Raw genomic sequence first — 15,831 nt, forward strand, 5'->3', positions numbered from 1 at the left:
CCGGCAATAATTCCGCAGTAGTGGACTTGTGGAGGATCGCGGCTGCCGCTGGATAGGTGGGCGTACTGAACTTTGTAAGTAGCCCGAAGTCGGACAGGCAGTTCGGGACATTGATTTGGAGGGCACAGTCTGACAGCATTGACTTGCCACAGATCCAGTCCTAGTAGAATGACTTCGCGGACTTGAGGGTCACACCGGCCGGAAGTTGGAGGAGAGTGCAGGTACATTGGGAAGTAGACATTGATGATGATGACAATGAGTCTATCAATGCGCTTATTGGCTCTGGCTTCGAGGAAAACACGATCAAATGTGCGAAAAGCCGCCTCGACGAAGTTGTTTGTGGAAAGAGTTCCATCTCTGGTGTGATTTGCTGGAAGTCCGTAGTCAACCAGGGCTGGCCTCCACCTATCGCTGAACCACCAGCTTTCAAGCCATCGCGAAATGTCCTCACATGTCTCCGTATTGTTTCGCGTCAAGGATGCGAGGTTGACCTGGAAACGTGCATATGTCTCGTCCCAGTGTTCTTCGTCATCGCATCGCTGGCAGTCACGAAGTCCCGCAAGAAATTGAGAAACCTTTTGACAGCCAGTGGGATCTCTGCCAAAGATAGACTGTCCTCGAGATCGGGCAGCTTGCATGAAGTGAAATTGACAGAGACGAACTGGTGTTCCCGGGAATACTTCTTCAACAGCATTTCGCTCTGCATCGTCGCAATCGATCATGACAAATAGAGGGGTGAATCCGTCGAAGGCGATATCGTCGGCATACATGAGCAAGGAGTCCTTATCCTCTGCCGAACTGACAATGTCCGATTTCCCACTGACAAGCGCACGGGCTTCGTTTTCGATAGCTTCGCGAACTGTTTCAAGGAAATGTGTGTATGTGTCTGTGTTTGCGTGATTTGAGACCATCACAGCAACTGATTAACGGTCAGCAGGTTGGCAGCCAGGCTTGGTCAAGACTCACCGGGAACCATGTGACCGTACTCATTGACAGTGGTCAAAAAAGTGACTGGGCACCTTATGGCGTTCTTGTTTCTCCAAGAAGAGTCCATGGCTAATCCCTGCTCTCTGGCGTGGCGGATGGCGGATTGAAGAGCGTGTTTCGGGGCGATAACGCAGAGGAATTCTTCATCTTTTGGGATGTGTTCAACGCCACCAAGTTGAAGACTACTGGGGTACTGATAGCTAGAGGCATCAGTAAAAGAATGGCGAAGCGTTCTGGATGCTGGACTCACCTGAGAAACGATTCAGGATTCGCGGCATGAACAATAGCAATTGCTGCCAATGGCAATTTATCAAGTCTCTCTCGACAAAGAGCCGTCCTGATGGCAGTGGTAAAGTCTCGATCCTTCGGCAACCGCCAGGGGCATTCTTTCTTGGCCCATGTTACATACTGATGGTATTGGCAGAAATGTTGGTCCCAACGAATTTTTAAACGTGATTCGGTGGTGCCAACCATTGTTGCAGCGTCATGAAGAAGATTTCTGACATAAGGGGAAAGACGGAGTAGGTGTAAAGGTTGGGGTTCACCATGATAGGCGATTCGGGCTCTAATCAAAGTGCAGACTGCGCGATGTATCTGTCGAGGAGTCATTCGTATCTGTTGACCGTGAGCGTGACAGGGCTATTCGGTAAAGAAACGCCAACCCACCTCGGCGAAAAAGGCACACCTTTGAGGTAAACCTTTTGATGATTGCGTTTTGAGCGGGCTTGATGCTGGTGGGGGCGAAGTCTCATCCAGGTCTTCGGAGAGCGAGGAACCCTTTCGCTCTGCTAAAACTTGTGCCAGTGTCTGCCGTGGGGCTTCTACCTGGCAGCAGTTACCACTGCATCTCCAGATGGACCTCCACACAAGCTTGTCCGGACCGTCCTCGAAGGCTTTGTCGCTGACGAAGAAATTCGCATGACGGGCTCTTATGTCGTAGGGAAAAAGAGCAGGCGGGTCGAGCCATTCAACTTCGACGTGCTTGGAGACATAATGGTTCTCCACATTGTAGTCTTGACGCTGAGTAACATCAGCCTAGAAGGGAATGCAGGGAGAAAGACCTGCCATGGTATCAAAAGCCCTAGGGATCCAGCGAAAGGGCACCTCAAATGATTCGTATCGGGGATCGTTGATGATATCCTGCTTGGGTGTGCGGGCAAAGCCACCAACTTCGCGTATGTTGTCACCTTGGCTAGCTTGAGATCGGTGTACCGAAACGTCAAGCTGAGGGATTTCGGGGCCTTCGGATGTGTAAGAATGGGAAGGAATTTCCAAGAGCTGGAGACGAAGAGCAGCTTCGCGTCGGCCTTGATCGATGCTGTGGGGTGTGACGCCAAGGTCACCAGTTGATGAGGAGCCGAATGTAGACTGTGGAGTTGCCGAAGTGTTTGATTGAATTGGACTCAAGCCAGTGGTTTGGAAAGGTGTCGAAGGCGTGGAGTTTGAAGACGAAGAATGGGAACTCTTCGAGATCGATTTACTAACTTGTTGGCTATTGTGTTCGCTGGGCTGCTTGCCCAGCTGTTCGGTATTTTGTTGGCTATTGTGTTCGCTGGGCTGCTCGCCCAGCTGTTCGGTGACTTGTTGGCTGTCGTGTTCGCTGGGCTGCTCGCCCAGCTGTTCGGTAGTTGGTTGGCTGTCGTGTTCGCTGGGCTGCTCGCCCAGCTGTTCGGTAGTTGGTTGGCTGCCGTGTTCGCTGGGCTGTTCGATAGGGTGTAGGGTGTTTCGCTGGCCATCGTGAGAGCTGCGCTGTTCGGTATTGTGTTGCTTATTGTGTTCGCTGGGCTGTTCGGCCCTGACGGCTGAAAGAGGTGTGCCATTGGCCAATGCGAACTGCAATGCTTCCTCTTCGGCCACAGTGGAGAGACGATCTGGGAGTTAGAAGCTTATCCACAACACATAGGACGAGATAACTAACCTGTGTGTATCTGGGCTCGTTCAGCGAACAGGTCTCCGGTTGGTACAAGTGAGGGATTTGGCCAAGTTTGAGTAGGAAGATCTGGGGTAAGTGAGCAAATCGTTTGACACAGGGGACTGTAATCTTGAAAACTCGCCTGGTACAACTTTCGAAACTCCAAAGATCGCATCTGAATCATGGCGAAATACTCTTGGAGGACGCCCAGGCCTATTGGTGATTGATCTGGCAGCATTGACAATGAGATTGTTTGCCTGCTGGCTGGTGTCAGACATATGGGCAGAAAAATGGATGAGAATGTGAGTAGAGAATGTGAGTAGAGAATGTGAGTAGAGTACAAAGGTTATAGAGACTTTGATGTTAAAAAATTCATTTTGAAGTTGTTTATGTTTGGCCTACGTGCCGGGGTGTGCCGGGGTGTGCCGGGGTGTGCCTGATGTTTCGGGGTGTGCCTGACGGTTCGGCGAAATAGCCCGAAGCCCGAAGTGATCATATTAAATGGGAACTAGTTCACATGGAGACAAGAAGGCTGGATGACAGGCCTGAACACATGTGTGGGAGCAGGTTAAGTGCAAAAAGCAGAGAACTGAGCATGGTTTTGAAGTGGGAGTTTTGACTCAGCAGTGGTGGTATGTGGTTGTGGAGTGATGGTATGTGGATGTGGAGTGATGGTATGTGGTTGTGGAGTGATGGTATGTGTATGTGGAGTGATGGTATGTGGAAAGGGAGTGGGGTGAAGGAAAGGTTGAGTGGCGTGTTTTGGGAAAAACCGAAAAAAAGTGAGGGGAATAATTACAGAAGTGGCCGGATTATCCCTACACGCTCGAAATGGGTGAGTGACGATCGGGGAGTGAGAGTGGATCACGTGCGTTCCTTCCCTTCCTCGCGCCTCGCATTGTCTCCGGCTGCATGCTGCATGTCACCCTGTTTTGTCTTTCAACTTTTGTACCACACTTTGCCCGTTGTCTTGCTCTGCCAATACCTCTCATTATCATCTGTCAAACCTTACAAAATGCCAGACTACAGGTATCATGACGCCACACCGAGCTCCAGTCGAAGACCATCGCGTATGTCGCGTCTGCCTTGCGCGTCAGTAGAGTAGTGATGGAAGGCTCACTGATCATCAGGGTTATTACACTCTGAAGATGTTAGTCACTTTTATCCATCTCACGAGAATCCTTCTTCTCGGTCTGGGGCATCCAGTAGACTTCGAGAAACTTCCGCGGCTCCATCGAGGGCAAAGACGAGCAAAACGAGTCAATCGCGCATCGTGAGGACGTTTGAAGAGGTGACAAATGTTGTTCCTACAGAAGAATTGTACGACGAGATGGAGTGTAGCATGTGAGTTTCTCCTCCTTACTTCACATCTCCTGTCAAGTGTGTTGGGGAATAAGCTATCGGTGGAGGTCAAAGAGCACTGCTGATGGACAGATGCTCTCATGTTTTGTGAGTAGATACCCAGCAGGTGTTAGTAGAAGTGAAGGGGTTCTAATGAACATAGAGGCTGTCCTCAGACCATCGTACCGTGTGGACATTCTTTCTGCGGCCCATGTGCATGGGAATGGATCAAACTTCACGAGGTAGGTTCATCTCACCGCTTCATTCACCCACACCCAGGTCAATTTCACCGCGCATGAGATGAGATCGATGCTGATGACCATTAGAACTATACTTGCCCTCAATGTAGGGCAGAAGTCTACCGCGAATACCCTTATATCCCCAACATCGTCCTAGACCAGATCATCGAGCGTAAATTGCGCTCTCTGAGACCCGGCAAACAAAAAGATGATTATCTGGCAGAAAGAGAGGCGAAACTTAAGTAGGCTCATTTCGTCATAAATCACATGTCACAATCGCTCATGTGTAAGAAGCTGGAAAGAAATCCACGTCGAACCACGTACTATACCTCGACCACGCCTCACACCTCCTCCTCCTCGATTGATGACTGACCTCCTACGACTTTTAGGAGATGGATTGGTCGAGCCCTACCGATTCCAGACCGATCCCATCCCACGACCCCTTTTTAGGACACCGGTCGAGCCATATCCCGTGCAGCGTCACCAAGAAACCGACCCTACGCGTGTTATCATACCCAGCTCGCTGCCTGCGACCCCAAGTAGAAGGGTTACAGGGAGAGAGCGAGATCCCGTTGACTCTAGTCCATCTGTCGAATCACCTGGAAGTCGTACACGTCCGTCAGCTTCCGCACGTTTGGAAGTTCGACAAGCCAGGGGTAGGGAAGTGGGGACGAGATATCAGCCCTATGTGATTTCTGATAGCGACTCCAGTGATTGATGGTTAGGGCGGCAGCGCGGCACAGTTTGTCAGGGAGCAGTCGGTAGTGGGCGCTGTGCAAAATGTTGTAATGAAATCGAGGGGGTGTATCTGTCATGTAAGATCTCGTTGATCATTGAAGAATGCATATGCCATACACAGTGATTGTGGGCCAGTCAAAGATGCCGCCGGTCGTAAATGCTAAGATACAAATCCGTGTCAAGTACATCCAGAAGGAGAAATGGACCGTTCAGCAGGCAATACCCGCATCAAAGACGAGGATTCTCTGATGCTTTCAGTGCACTTTGAGGGTCTTCCATATATCGTACCATCTGATATTCCTTCTGCTTGAATCTGTGGTATTAGCATGTTCCAACCCTTCGACCAAAATCATGTCGCTCACCCGCACTTTTCATAGAAAGCTATTCACACGTCAGCTAAGGCCCTGACTTCCCCAACCATCGAACTTACGTATGTTACTTTGACTGCAGTCCAAGATGATCTTGTAACATCCTACACCTTTACCGATATCTTCGAGGGTGTTAATGATCTTCAATCCGAGCTTACGTCCTTGCATACTTTTGGACACGGCAATGTCTTCGATATGACCGACAAGACCTGCGTTACGAAGGAATTTCCGTTCGACGACGAGCGATCCACACCCGACAATCTACCTTCAGCAAAGGTTCTTGCCAGCCGATATCACCTTCCTGCATGGCGTTGTAAAGGAGTCGACCAGGTCGGATACACAAGCTATGCCCCCCTCTGGCGCAAAGATGTACATACACAACAAGTGTGTATATCGGGTGCCAATGAGCAGAAAATAGAAGTGAATGATGGAAACGAAGGCGATGCAAGGACTCACCTTGTCGGTGGACCGTTGAACGATGACAATGACAAAGTATGTGTTGAGGGCAGCTTTGAGTTCCTGGAAAGTGGCTTCATATCAGCAATGATCTCTTTAGCATTGTGTTGATTCAGCTTACAAGCGTAGGTTTGTTGCGATAGGGCAGGAGCAGAAGTGAGAACCGTGAGGAGTTCGATATGCCCTCTTGCATTGTCCGTGGAGGCCAGCGGTCTAAGCTGACACATGATCAGCTACATTTCGGATGATTGGCAGACTTTGAGACTCACGAAGAGGTCGTCATCAAGGGTGCTGCGTGAGGAAGAGGGGATCAAGGATGGATCGAAGAGTAGCTCGAGGTTGGACATGATGGGCGTGATGATGTTCAAAAGAGAGAAGTTAGGGGATGATATAAGAGACCTGAGCAAGAGAGAGGTGGCTCAACTCGGTCTATGAGCGTTGATCCGTTGACAGATGACCGATCTGGGACATAGTCACAATCACGTATTTACAGTAAGTTACTGTAAGTAGTTGTGCCCATGGCGATGCGTCCTTGAACGGACACGGTCATTCCAGGAGAGGAGTGGCAGCACAGCCGAAAGGCGCGCGAGCTGGCTGGAGAGCTCAGATCAGTTCACTGATAGGCGCGCAGCTGCAGTGGCAACATCACGCCGACCGCTGAATACCTCTTCATAGTTTTTGCATACTTACAATAACACCACACAGGCTGCAGGCGGGCAGACTTGGGTCATGCCCAGACGACGCAAAGACTACCTATCAGATGGTTCAGACTCGGACGCCTCACAGTCCGGACAATCTGAGGGCGGCTTCAACTCTCAGGAGGACGAAGACTCTCGAGCCGAGAGAGAGCTCTTCGAGTATAATGGGAACAAGCGGCGGAAAAAGGGTGGAGGGAAAGAGGCTGCTTGGGAAGGTATCTTTGGAGAGGAAGAGGAAGATTATCGAGCTGGTGGGAGAGGTCTGGGATCTAAGAGAGGGGTAAGGGGAGGTAAAGCCTCCAGCTCGAGGACTGATTGGACAAAGTACGTCTTCGTCTTTCTTGAAAACTATAAGCTGAGTTTGAATAGAGCACCTGCGTTCGTCCCCAAAGCAGCAAATACTGAGGTGAGCAAGAGTGAGGAGGTACGAGATGTAAAGATGGCTAGTGAAGACGAGGAGGAGTCAGGGAGCGAGAACGACACAGACGATGAGCCAACTCGACCACCATCGCCTCGTGTCAGAGAAGAAGAGCCTGAAGAAGATGATCAACCTAGGCGAGGAATGGGGATGGGTTTAGGCTTCAAGCCCGCTTCCAGTGTAGATGATGAGGTACCCTTACAAGACGAGGACGGCGGGGCGAATCCCAAGATCGGTGGCAGGGCAGGGATTGGGTCAAGCAATCGAGGTAGAGGAGGGATAGGTTCTTCCTCGCGAGCTGGGTTGGGAGCTACCGAAATGCCTACAACTGCATCGGCCGGATCTGTTAGAGGAGGTCTTGGCTCGTCAAATGCTCCTTCAAACATGATGGACAGTCCTACTCCTACGCCATCGGTCCCATCGGCGTTTGGACGACCTACTGTACTCCCTACATCTGAGGCCGGACCTTCAAGACCACAATCCTCTTTCAGAGCACGACCAGCAGCCCCCACTACGGCCCCTCCACCAACTGCGAACTTGACCGCCGCTGAAAAGGCCCATTTTCGGTCTATCGAGTCATCTTTCGGAGCTCGAATGCTTGCCAAAGCTGGTTGGGTAGCTGGGAAGGGTCTGGGAATGATGGAAGATGGTCGAGCTGTACCCGTAGCTGCGGGGAAGATCATCAGAGGGCAGGGTATCTCATCGGGAATACGTACTGAAGATAGTAAGCGAGATGCGAGACGAAGGGGAGAAAAGGTGTCAGATGACGAGGAAGAAAAACCTAGGAGAAGAGGGAAAGCAGGTCGTGCGGGTGGCAATGATGGGCCAAACAGGGAACAGGAGCAGGGATGGAAGAATCAAAGGAAAGTCAAGGTCAAAGTTGAGCACAAGACTTACGAGCAATTGTTGGCCGAAGCAGGACAATCAGCAGCGGCAGGAGTGGGTCAGATCATCGATGCCAGAGGCGGAGAGGTGAGCTCAGCGTCATTCGAGCCAGGTCAAGCTTACATGTGCATAGATGAAAGAGGTCTCCAGCATGTCGGCTCTGTCTTTGTCATCTTGGACACCCACATCGGATTCAACACAACTTCCAGAACTGCGACACAATCTTAGACTCATCCTCGACGTGGGCAAAGACGATGTGACAGCGGCGGCCAGAGAGGGCAAGATGATCAATGAAAGAAGGGCGTGGTCCCTGAAAGAGGAGGAACGAGCTCGTAGACGAGTAGAGGAGGCAGACAAAGGTATGATCACTGATTAACGAATAGACGTTATGCTAATGAACAGAATCTAGAAGGTTGGAACGAATCTCAACTCTGATAGAGTCGATCACGACAAAGGCCGCGGCTCAGGCAGCACATGCGGATCCGTCTCTTGCCAGACTCACAGAGGACTTTGGGATACTTCTGAATGATTTCAAGGACGAATATGTGGCATTGGGTCTCGACGATGTGGTGGTAGGCGCGATCGCCCAGATTGCAAGTTTTCCATTCCGACCCGATGAGCAGTCAAGCTGACTTTCCGTAGTTGAAGCGATCATTGAATACTTGGCAACCTTTCGAAGTCTCCTCTGACGTCCTACTCTCCTCACTGAAGCCATGGCGACATGCATTCAACCTTCCACGAAGCGACAATGACGATGCGCAAGCTCTCGTGCCTAGTGATAACTCAAGCAACGGCGTCAACGGACACAACATAATTAACGGTGAACGAGACATGTCAGCCTGGGAGACGCTTCTATGGACCGCTTGGCTACCCAAAGTCCGGTCAGCTATCAAGTGAGTGACATTCATTCCTCATGAAAGTCAACGCTGATGTCTTGCAGCAATGAATGGGACCCGTCTAAACCTCAAGCAGCGGTACATCTTCTAGAGTCCTGGGACCCCATATTACCTCCCTTCATCAGAGACAACATCATTGATCAGCTCGTACTACCTAAAGTGAAGGCGGCGGCAGACCATTGGGATCCTCGAAGGGCCAAGCTCGGCAAGGGAGTCAAGTCTTTGGCCGGTGTCGTATTTCCATGGCTGCCATTACTCGGTGCAAGGGCAGACGAAATGTTAGAAGGCGCCACGCGGCGATTACGTTCTGCCATGCGGAGTTGGGTTGTTAAGGATGGAGTACCTGATGAGTTGTTGCGTTGGAGAAAAGATGTAAGTGGAATTTGTTCTTCATCATTGTCAAAGCTCACTTCAACAGGTCTTCTCTTCGAGCGAATGGGATAAACTCATGCTGCAAACTGTTGTCCCCAAACTTGGTGCTACTTTACGGGAAGACTTCACTATCAATCCCCGGAGTCAAGATATGGTTCCTTTAGTGGACTGGGTTATGCCATGGCATAATCTCTTGCGTCCTTCAGTCTTCTCACATTTAATCGAGGTCGAGTTCTTCCCTAAATGGTTGGATATACTGTACATTTGGCTCATCCAACCGACGTATAAACCGGATGAAGTCGCCAATTGGTGAGTCAACCGTCCCCCGCTTAGATCGAGCTGATGTGTTAGGTATGATTGGTGGAAGAGACAATTTCCTCAAGAAGTACTTGACATGCGTGGTATCGCCCATGGATTCGACACTGGCATTCAGCTCATGATGTCCGCCGTGGATTTGGGACCGGAAGCCCCGTCTAAACTGCGCAAACCAAACTACGCCCCTTTACCACCGTCCAAATCGAGCAAGTCAAGCTCGAAAAGTACAACGTCGGTATCCCGTCCTCGACCTATGGAGTCGACAATGGGAGATATCACATTCAGAAACTTGGCCGAGGAAGCTGCGGCGCAACACGACCTTATCTTTTTACCGTTGGGGAAGTCACATTTGCAGACGGGGAAACCGTTGTTCAAAGTTGCGAAGGATGCCACGGGGAGGGGAGGTCTCACGATTTATGTGGGGGAAAGTGCGGTGTTTGCTCAAGGAGAGGATGGGACGTACAAAGCTGTGTCGTTGGAAGATATGGTCAAGAGGGCATTAGCATGATGCATTATACATATTTTGTAACTTTGAGGTTCGACGGTGTAATGGACGGAGACGGCCAACGCATGGCGGAATGAGACTTTTGCAGTTCCCGTCCTTGCAGCAACAACATTGTTATTGTCGCTTTCACTCGACATATCCGTGATCTGACTAGGTACAACCATCCATCCAAGTTGCCGCTCACTATCCCTCTCTACCAACCTCTATCGCCATTTGTCAAGCAAGATGGGTATCCTGGAGAAGATAGAAGAGATTGAGAGTGAGTGAGACAGTCTTTCGTACGGATCGACTAGCTAACATGCAGAGGAGATGTCGAGGAGTAAGTGTTCAAATTACTTGTCTTTATCTCTTCTGGCTTTGAGACTCTGTGATACTCTTCAGGTCTGAGGCCATCTCCGATGTCTCTCTTGGGAGATAGCTGACATCGCCAGCGCAGAAAAAGTACGTTAGACTATACGCTTCATAATCCACTGATGCTTGACATTGACATCATGCAGCAAAGGTGGGTTCTTCCAAAGACCCAGGAGATCCTGATGCAGAGCTGATTTCTACAGCCACGGAATATCATTTGGGAACACTGAAAGCAAAATGTCTGTTCTCTATTTGTCATACAAAAACCTCTCGCTGAGAACGCAGTGGCCAAATACAGAGCACAGTTGTTGGAACCGGAAAAGAAAGGTGCAAAAGGGGAAGGATTTGAAGTCCTCAAATCTGGAGGTTGGTTCAACACTTTTCTTCTCCTCACATCTTTCCGGGTTCTCGTTCCATTTATCACATCACTTTCAGCTGTAGAACAGCAAGTGACTCTGTTCGAAGGAAGCTGAAGATCAGATGCTCGAGTATGTCTCATAGGTTTCCCATCAGTTGGGAAATCAACTTTGTTATCAAAAACTACCAAGACCGAATCGGTCGTGGGGGCTTATGAGTTCACAACTCTGACTGTACGTTTTTCATCTTCTTTTCGACTCAGGAAGTTGATCATGAAGGCTATTCCTGGTGTTTTGGAATATGAAGGAGCTAGAATACAATTGTTGGATCTGCCTGGTATAGTACAAGATGCCGCTAAAGGTGAGCCGCCCAATCCTGTTCTTTGCACCTTCCACGAATACCAAATGCTTTCGACGTACTTCATGCCGTTGATAACATTGTCTCCTGGTACAGGTACATACTTGCTGATCATGATAGGAAGAGGCAGAGGAAGACAAGTGGTATCCGTTGCGAAAACAGCCGATCTTATCATTCTCATGAGTCAGTAATTCTTCAGCAGACATGAGGAGATACAGTGACTGAGATGATTAGTCGATGCTACCAAATCCGCTGAACAGAAGAAACTGTTGGAGATCGAATTAGAAGCAGTTGGTATCAGACTCAACGCTAGGAAACCCGACGTCGTGTTCAAGCAGAAAGCTGCGGGAGGGGTGAGCTATGTTCGGTCATCTGCATCATACTCCAGCTGACATATTCAGATCACAGTTAGTCCCGACGTTAACGTCATGAGACGAGACTGACAAATGAGATAAACTGTACTGTCAAGTTGACTCAGACGGATGAACGTACCGTCCGCACTATCCTTCAAACATATCGGAGTAAGCTACCGTCTTGTTGAATTACTCAGTATATTATTGACTGCTAGTACACAATTGTGACGTTATGATTCGAGAAGATGTACGTCGTTCTGTTGTTTTTTTCTTCGTCATCCCAGGCTTTAGTTCCCCTTACTCTCGTCTTATTGACGTTTACTCTTGAGGCTGGCTACCCTGACATTGCCAGATCACAACAGATGAATTCATCGACGTCCTCCTGGGTACGAGAAAATACATTCCAGCTCTGACATGTATCAACAAGATCGACGGGGTATCTATGGAGACCTTAGACTCCATGGCGCGTCAAGGAGATGGTAAGACAGTCATGATCAGTTGTGAAATGGACTTGGGGATCGATTGGTTACTGGAGAGCATATGGAGGGTTTGTTGCTTTCCAATTGTCACCTTTAGAGTTCAGCTGACACGCAGGAATTGGGACTGGTCAAGTGAGAAGATATGTTCTATAACAAGAATATAACATGCTGATGAACAGGGTGTATACCAAGAGAAGAGGGGAAGGTCCAGATTTGAGTGATCCGATTTGCTTAAGACAAGGAGCTACAATCGAGACTGTCTGTCATGGGATTCATCGAAGTTTGGCTTCACATTTCAAGTGAGTCATAATACATCCCCACCACGTCCATGCGCAGGCGCTAATTCCCCTTGTAGGTATGCTCTGGTATGGGGTAAAAGCAGCAAATTCAATCCTCAGCCTCAAAAAGTCGGCTTAACCCATAGCGTACAAGATGAGGACGTGTAAGTCGATGTAATCTTTTCCCAAAGTCTCACCGCTCATGATTGCTAGAGTAAGCATCTTTACAAAGTAGCACATGGGAGGCTCCTGCATGCAATTTGTCGTATCTCAATGTTTGCAGTGATAGCGGTGATGACAGTGCATTCAAAGATCTAGGTAGCTTGTCTCTACACAATATACAAAACAGGATTCGTATCGTCATTATGTTTACCATTCAAAATCAGGGGTGGAGCGGTAGATCTTTCTCATCTCCCCCACACTCTGAAACCATCCATGCTATCACACCTTCACTTCGGCCACTTCTTGCCGTATCACCTCGACCCGTTTCTCCACTTCTGTGAACCACGCCAACGCCTTGACTGCACGCTTTTCGGTCTCTTCACTCTCCCTGACCACTTCCCCACGAGCATCCACAGCATTCTTGAACCTCTCACGCAGTTCCCACGCCGCAAGTCGCATGACCTTTCGTACCTCCTTGCCCACCCTCGCCGCCTGTGCTTCAACAAACGGCACATTGACACTGTCGTCCATGACGCCTGAGGAGATCGTAAGAGTGGTTTGAAGATGTCGACCGACGTTACGGGGAATAGATCGTGGGAGCTCGAGAATGACCCAGCCGACAGCACCAAGGGTCACCACGCCCAAGACAGGACCAATCCATTTCCTCACTGCCGGGTTTGAAGCGAGCTCCGTCACATGTATTGCACCCTCAAGAACGGATCGAAGACCGACCGACTTGCCACTGACCATGGACAAGGCTCCGACACCGAGGGAGAATGCACCCAAGCCGGACATTTCTGCTGCGAAAGGTACGAGCTCGTGTGAGGATGACATGGAAGAGGGTAGGGCAGCGCGAGCAACGAAGAGGTGGTGGGAAAGGTCGAGAATATCCATGAAATCCGGTTCTGCCAAGCTAGTCTGCGCCGCCAAACCCAAGCCAATGAAACCAACTCCGGATTGGCGGCGCGATCGGTTGACCGGACGAGCGGAGAACATTGCGTTCGAATTGAATACACGCTTGGAGCGTTCGACATCCTTAGGCAGGTGTGTGTCACCAAGTTCGGCTACCCGATTGACTCCCTCGGTAGTCAGGCGACGAGCATCGTTCTCCGAGAGAGTGGTGGCAAAGTCGAGTGATGCTAGAAGTACACGGCGGACCTCTTTGGCGTAATCCCACACACCCAACAAGCCAGGATACGAAGGCATCTCCAAGCCAGGTGCCGGCGCAGCCATCTCTCCCTTGCTGACTCTTTCAAGCGCCCTTTGCATACCCTTGCGAGTGCGCGAGATGGCCTGTTCGGTAGTGGTCTCCTCTTCCGCCACCAAACTCTCCTCAAATCCATCCTTGCCCTTTTGCATCTTCTCCAGTATCGGCCTGGTCCTCTCAAGTTCCGCCTTAGCAGCTTCGCGTTCTTTCTGAGCGACTAGCGAGTTGGCGGAGGCGAGAAGTTCGACATCTGCCAACAAATGAGTGACGTAGTTCTGAGCCGGGCCGAGCTTAGATTTGGCTCGATTGACAAGGACGAAGGACCTGAGAGAGTGTTCGAGATGTTCGAATGCGTGATCGAGTTCTTCTGCATCTCCATTCCCGCCCGTACAGCCAAAAGCCACCTTGGCAGAGTCGACGAAGTGCACAAGATCGGCGGCATCCTCGAATGTAGAGGGACTGAGCTGCTTGATCTGTTCGAGCACAAGTCGACGGCAACGCTCTTTATCACGGATCTGGTCGAATCGGTTAACGACGATGAACAAGTGAGCCTTCTCATGACCCGCCTGCCAGATAAACTCCTTGGCGGAAAGGGTAAAGTGGTTCGCAGCGGACACCACAAACACGACGACGTCGATTTCTTCTTGCCGTGCGAAGTTGGCTGTCGTCTTGACGGAGTCCCGATTCAGACCGGGGGCATCAATGAGCGATATGTCGATCACGCCATTGTGTAATATGGAGGGGTTGGTGATCTGGGAGTCGGCTTCTTTGAGGAAGACTCGCAACGGCGGGCTCGAAGCATCCGCGTCAAGATCGGTCACCAGCTCTTCCAGCCTATTGATGTCTTCGACGGAATAGGTGGATTCATTTGCAGGGTCGTATTTGACATTTGCGGCAAGCATGTGTATCTCTTCTTTGTCCCCATTCTCGCGAGCACTGACTACCTCGACAAAGCGGGTGGTCAACGGTTGTTGGTCCGTGGGCATGACTTCGTTTCGACGCAGCAAGGCATTGACAAGAGTCGACTTGCCAGCATTGAGATCACCAGTGATCAGGACTCTGGACTGGGGATCATTGACTCGCTTCTGTAAAAGCTGAAGATGGTCCAGCGCAGCGGCGAGTCGAGTGTCGAGTAAAGCGGAGATGGAAGCTTTTTCCAGCTGGTTGATGAGAGTTTGCGCTTGCCGAGTGGCACCCAGGTTCAGGTCAAGACGTAATATGGAGAAATCTTCCTCGTCATTCTCGACATCGACGAGAGGGGGGTTGTTGGGAGCAGATATCGTCGCCGGGGACGTTGAGGGAGGTGGCGCGACTGTGAGAGACCGTTTCAGACCCTGGCGGACGGTTGAGGAGGAATTGAGGACGACATCGGTCACCTCTGCGGGTTCATCCGCGAAAGTCAACGTCCGTCTCGCCATTCCTGGTCTATGGGCTGTAGGGTCAGATGGGATAGGTATGATTGTAGACGACAACATACGAAGGGGAGGCCCAGCTTCATCAACGGTACGCAGGTGTGGGTAGCGAATGGCCCATTGATTGGCATTAAAATTGCGAACGTCGGCGACGAGGTATTCAGACGACTTGATGGCGTTATCCAGCCTGGGTCGTCAGCTTGATCTGGGATCATTCATAAATCTCTGGCTCACTTGTCCCTCTTGACTTCATACTCTCTCACCACACCTTGTGCCAGCTCCCTGGCTTGCCTCGCGGAGAGATCGGGACCAAAATGAGATTCCTTCTCGAATGAAGGGGAATCGGGGGTGGCGGGTCGAATGGATGGGGAGTGGAGTTGTGGGTGGAAAGGCTGCATCTTGATGTGAGTTTGGGTGATAATAGTATGTGTACTTGACTGAGATGCCTTGTGAGGCTGCCGATGACTATAACTTGGCCATGCACAAGAAGAAAGGTAGTAGTAAGGAAGGAAGGGAGGGAGGATGTTGGACGATGGGGGATCGATGGTGTTTTCGCCCGTCGGGGAGGAGCGGAGTGGGATTATTATTATTCCCAAGATTAAAACACAATTAATCCCAGCCTCGCTTGGGTTATCATTACGTAATCACAGTCAAAGGCATGGCACGTGACTGCTTTGTTTGCGACGGGTGGGTGGGTGGGTTTGCTTCAATTCTACTTTACTTTACCCATCTATCTACTACTCGT

General features: G+C 50.3%; 6 protein-coding genes across 6 annotated transcripts; 3 read left to right on the top strand and 3 right to left on the bottom strand.

Annotated features, from left to right (window-relative positions):
• Positions 1 to 66: 66 nt before the first annotated feature.
• Positions 67 to 3,083, bottom strand: TREMEDRAFT_64717 (uncharacterized protein; the record flags this gene model as incomplete). Its single annotated transcript, XM_007006995.1, has 6 exons — positions 67 to 859; positions 967 to 1,187; positions 1,238 to 1,626; positions 1,654 to 2,000; positions 2,049 to 2,858; positions 2,906 to 3,083. Coding segments are annotated over 6 exons (2,738 nt in total), but the record flags the coding sequence as incomplete, so codon positions are not given.
• An 850-nt stretch (positions 3,084 to 3,933) lies between these two features.
• On the top strand, positions 3,934 to 4,725 carry TREMEDRAFT_64718 (uncharacterized protein; the record flags this gene model as incomplete). Its single annotated transcript, XM_007006996.1, has 5 exons — positions 3,934 to 3,991; positions 4,030 to 4,243; positions 4,334 to 4,348; positions 4,404 to 4,482; positions 4,567 to 4,725. The coding sequence occupies 5 exons, from the start codon at positions 3,934 to 3,936 to the stop codon at positions 4,723 to 4,725; spliced, it is 525 nt and encodes a 174-aa protein (XP_007007058.1).
• Positions 4,726 to 5,575: 850 nt separating this feature from the next.
• TREMEDRAFT_34108 (uncharacterized protein) lies at positions 5,576 to 6,388 on the bottom strand (the record flags this gene model as incomplete). Its single annotated transcript, XM_007006909.1, has 5 exons — positions 5,576 to 5,598; positions 5,648 to 5,846; positions 6,042 to 6,115; positions 6,163 to 6,259; positions 6,311 to 6,388. The coding sequence occupies 5 exons, from the start codon at positions 6,386 to 6,388 to the stop codon at positions 5,576 to 5,578; spliced, it is 471 nt and encodes a 156-aa protein (XP_007006971.1).
• Positions 6,389 to 6,770: 382 nt separating this feature from the next.
• Positions 6,771 to 10,133, top strand: TREMEDRAFT_69868 (uncharacterized protein; the record flags this gene model as incomplete). Its single annotated transcript, XM_007007136.1, has 8 exons — positions 6,771 to 7,063; positions 7,109 to 8,129; positions 8,176 to 8,401; positions 8,445 to 8,635; positions 8,685 to 8,935; positions 8,983 to 9,310; positions 9,357 to 9,619; positions 9,662 to 10,133. The coding sequence occupies 8 exons, from the start codon at positions 6,771 to 6,773 to the stop codon at positions 10,131 to 10,133; spliced, it is 3,045 nt and encodes a 1,014-aa protein (XP_007007198.1).
• Positions 10,134 to 10,355: 222 nt separating this feature from the next.
• On the top strand, positions 10,356 to 12,473 carry TREMEDRAFT_34396 (uncharacterized protein; the record flags this gene model as incomplete). Its single annotated transcript, XM_007006947.1, has 13 exons — positions 10,356 to 10,389; positions 10,655 to 10,720; positions 10,767 to 10,847; positions 10,962 to 11,071; positions 11,117 to 11,198; positions 11,316 to 11,378; positions 11,430 to 11,557; positions 11,647 to 11,716; positions 11,764 to 11,795; positions 11,901 to 12,095; positions 12,143 to 12,159; positions 12,207 to 12,326; positions 12,383 to 12,473. The coding sequence occupies 13 exons, from the start codon at positions 10,356 to 10,358 to the stop codon at positions 12,471 to 12,473; spliced, it is 1,089 nt and encodes a 362-aa protein (XP_007007009.1).
• A 116-nt stretch (positions 12,474 to 12,589) lies between these two features.
• Positions 12,590 to 15,613, bottom strand: TREMEDRAFT_45398 (uncharacterized protein). The gene is made up of 3 exons (XM_007006969.1): positions 15,321 to 15,613; positions 15,152 to 15,273; positions 12,590 to 15,106 (listed from the first exon to the last, which is right to left on the bottom strand). The coding sequence occupies exons 1-3, from the start codon at positions 15,482 to 15,484 to the stop codon at positions 12,747 to 12,749; spliced, it is 2,646 nt and encodes an 881-aa protein (XP_007007031.1). The 5' UTR covers positions 15,485 to 15,613; the 3' UTR covers positions 12,590 to 12,746.
• Between the last annotated feature and the right edge of the window lie 218 nt (positions 15,614 to 15,831).

This window comes from Tremella mesenterica, assembly GCF_000271645.1.
Source record: "Tremella mesenterica DSM 1558 unplaced genomic scaffold TREMEscaffold_12, whole genome shotgun sequence".
In the NCBI taxonomy this organism is placed as follows: Eukaryota; Fungi; Basidiomycota; class Tremellomycetes; order Tremellales; family Tremellaceae; genus Tremella; species Tremella mesenterica.

Coding starts and splice junctions, on each gene's coding strand:
- TREMEDRAFT_45398 (XM_007006969.1), bottom strand. CDS start 15,484: ATGCAGCCTTTCCACCCACAACTCCACTCCCCATCCATTCGACCCGCC. Junction 15,274..15,320: donor TATGAAGTCAAGAGGGACAA/GTGAGCCAGAGA, acceptor CTGACGACCCAG/GCTGGATAACGCCATCAAGT. Junction 15,107..15,151: donor TGAAGCTGGGCCTCCCCTTC/GTATGTTGTCGT, acceptor CTGACCCTACAG/CCCATAGACCAGGAATGGCG.